This window comes from Penaeus vannamei, chromosome 17 (genome assembly GCF_042767895.1).
Source record: "Penaeus vannamei isolate JL-2024 chromosome 17, ASM4276789v1, whole genome shotgun sequence".
Classification (NCBI taxonomy): Eukaryota; Metazoa; Arthropoda; class Malacostraca; order Decapoda; family Penaeidae; genus Penaeus; species Penaeus vannamei.
In genome coordinates this window covers 32,642,655-32,645,565 of record NC_091565.1, presented here as the reverse complement: position 1 = coordinate 32,645,565, position 2,911 = coordinate 32,642,655, and the positions used below count along the sequence as shown (strand labels likewise).

At 43.2% G+C, this 2,911-nt stretch overlaps 1 protein-coding gene across 5 annotated transcripts in view; it reads left to right on the top strand.

Annotated features, from left to right (window-relative positions):
* The first annotated feature begins 668 nt into the window (after positions 1 to 668).
* LOC113814291 (ninjurin-1) overlaps positions 669 to 2,911 on the top strand; it is a 32,420-nt gene continuing 30,177 nt past the window's right edge. For 4 of the 5 annotated variants that reach the window (XR_003476451.2, XM_027366335.2, XM_027366337.2 and 1 more), the window contains exon 1: positions 669 to 1,095. Coding sequence is in view for 4 of the 5 variants with exons in the window: in XM_027366335.2 (XP_027222136.2) it covers positions 997 to 1,095 (99 nt within the window). In the remaining variant the exon portion in view is untranslated. The remainder of the gene's footprint in view (positions 1,096 to 2,911) is intronic. The other variant, XM_070132261.1, reaches the window with a different exon arrangement.

Genomic DNA, 2,911 nt, shown 5'->3' with positions numbered 1-2,911 from the left:
TTTTTCCATTGAAATACGTTCTCCCTTCCCGTAAGATGGTTTTTGCCTGTGATCAGAGCCCTATTGGGTGGAAGGAGCTCTGAAATAACCGTTCTTTTTCACCTGGAAATGGTCTGACCTTCACAAGAAACGCTAACTCATTGTATCACGTCTGGAATTTCTTTTTGGTGGGGGAATTAATTTTTTTTCTCTTTTTTTTTAAGATAATGAACGTTGACAACGGTTTTGGTAACCGTCAAGACTGTTAGATTAGGAGGTAAGTAGTGAAAGTTGAAGGATGGATATATTTATAAACCACTTCCGGTTAGATTTCCGACTAAATCGGGCGTAGGAACATAAATTGGTTTGTACAAGAGGGAACTGAAGTTAATAGATAACACTGTTAATTTTCTTCAAACGTATGCTGGAAAAGTATTTATTTTTCTTCTTTTCTAAAGGACTGATTTTGAAACGCAAACAAGTACTTCAGATTGTACACGACCTCTCACAGATGCTGTGCCTTAGGTGTGTATATTCCGAGATCCAGGGTTTGCAGTATAAAAAGTAGCAGAATATTTTAAGCATTTCAGCCCCACATCCCGAATTCGTGCAGCGCGGCAGTGCCTGGTCGGCGACACGGCGCGGGCCCCTTCGCAGCTCTCAGCGCACCTGTGGACTCGCGAGTGAAGTTTACAAGCGAGCTCATTGGTCGCCCGGACGCCAGAGGGGACACACCGCGCTCGCTCGCTCCCCTCCCTTACCCTCGCTCCCTTTACCTGCTAACCCCTTTTTAATTTACCTCCGAGATTTAATACGTTCTGCCTCACCCTTTAACCCGCTAAACACACCCTCTCCCCAACCCTTTATGATTCGTTCGCCGTTCGAAACTAAGTGCTAAACGGAGTGAAGACCAAAAAAAAAAGTTCTCGCCCCGCCGAACGTGGGTCGACCCGATCGGTAGAGCCAAGCCAGTGCCTGCGAGGGAGACGACGGAGCTCGCCAGGACGTCAGACGTGGATGTCGAGTCGACTCTTCACCCCGACCAACAAGGTGGACGCAGCTAAAGACACCAACGGCACCGCCATGTCCGTGGAGCCTCAAGTAATGACGGTTGGCGTACGTAGTCCTGCATGGAGTCTCTTATTTTCTTGCGCGCGGAATCCGATGCTGTTGTTGTGTCCACAATTTCGAAATAAAGTGCTGTTGTGTATGAATTCTATGTTGTGTCAAGTTCAGGAGTAGAAATATATGTTTATACTTTTCTTTTCTTCCATGCCGTATATTTCAAACGTGTGTGGAGTAAGTAAGTAAGAAAGTGATAAATGGGTAAATAACAGACAAGAGAGCCTTTTGTGTTAACAGGTATTTTAAGTAACTTCCCAGTGGTTCTTAACATAAGTGGTACGTGCTCTCTAGACATGAGTGGTTAATACCGAGTGTTAAATTAGTGTTATAGAGGGTTTATAAACTTTAAATATTTTAAAACCTTTATCAGCAAATGAATAGTATTTCGAAATTGTGGATACAATAACTGCTATGAGTAAAGTGAGTCTCAACGCGTATGAAAGTTAGCATTATAATATATTACTAAATTATACTTAGATATTGTTTTCATAACAACAATGAATCTTAATTTCATAATGCATTATTATAACGCATGTGACACGTCCTTGAAATAAGTCTGATGCCTCAATTTGAACCCAATTTTGCTACTTCACATAACTACACATCCAAATTTCGTAAAAATAATTACATAGTATGATTACGAACTAGCACCATTTCACTTCCTCCCTTGTCCTCCTCTACCGTGCACAAAAACGAGGACGCAAAAACTTGCATGTTCTTTCCCAACACCAAGCCACGCGCCTGTCGAACTCTCATGCATATTTGGACATGCAAGAGGGAATAAGGATATCGTTAATCAATGTTTATCAGTCGATTTTGATGGCTTGAGCTTCAGTTTATTGGGCAGTGAAGGGGGAAAGGTGATAGATTCGTTTGCAGAAGGTGCTTAGACAAACGCATTTAGACACACGGGATTGAAAATACGCCACTCTCTCTATTGTTTACAGTCAGACACGCACGCACATCGGAGTGTATTGTGTAAGTGGAAAGTGTATACCAGTGAAATTAGTGGGTTATATTACGTGGTTATTTGTGTATGGTTATTCTCCAGGTTTGCTTATTCATAATCTGCTGTGTCTTTTAAGGCGTACATCTTCGTGTAACTTAGCCTAACTTTATGCCTGTTTTGAGATGAGTAAAGATGAAAAATATTAACTTGGGTAGATGAGATGCATCATAACTTTTCATTAAGATTCATTCCGCTGAGCATTATCGCCTCATTTTTCTCGTTAAAATTTAACTATATTTATTGCATTGCTCTTGCGCTAATGTCAGTCGAAATGATATTTTTTTCTCCCTTTATATTTTTCCTTTTTTATCATACGTATATTTTTTCTCAATTTTTTAAACCTCTTTTCCCTTTACCATATATACTAGAATCCCCCCCCTCCACCCCCATCCCCTCTCCTAATACCCCTTCCCCGAGATGCGCTAACCACCCCTCCCCCTCCCTAGTAACTCCCCATACCCCAATAACCCCATTACTTCCCCACTTCCTCCCCCTTGGTCCCTCCCTCCCTCCCTCCCCCATATGCTCTAACCAACCCCTCCCCCTCTTTCTACCCCTTCCTCTCCCCTCCTCCCATACACTCCTCTGACATACACCAACAAACCTTCTGTTGCATCTCCTCTTAATTCCACTCATACCACTCCTCTCCCTGATATCCACAACCCTATTATCTCCCCCACCCCACCCCTGGCCCCTAATATACAACCCTTCCTCCTCCCCTACTTGTACCCCTCCACCTACTCTACCCTCGACATACCCCCCTCTCTCTCCCTCTCCCACCACATGCTGCCAACCCCT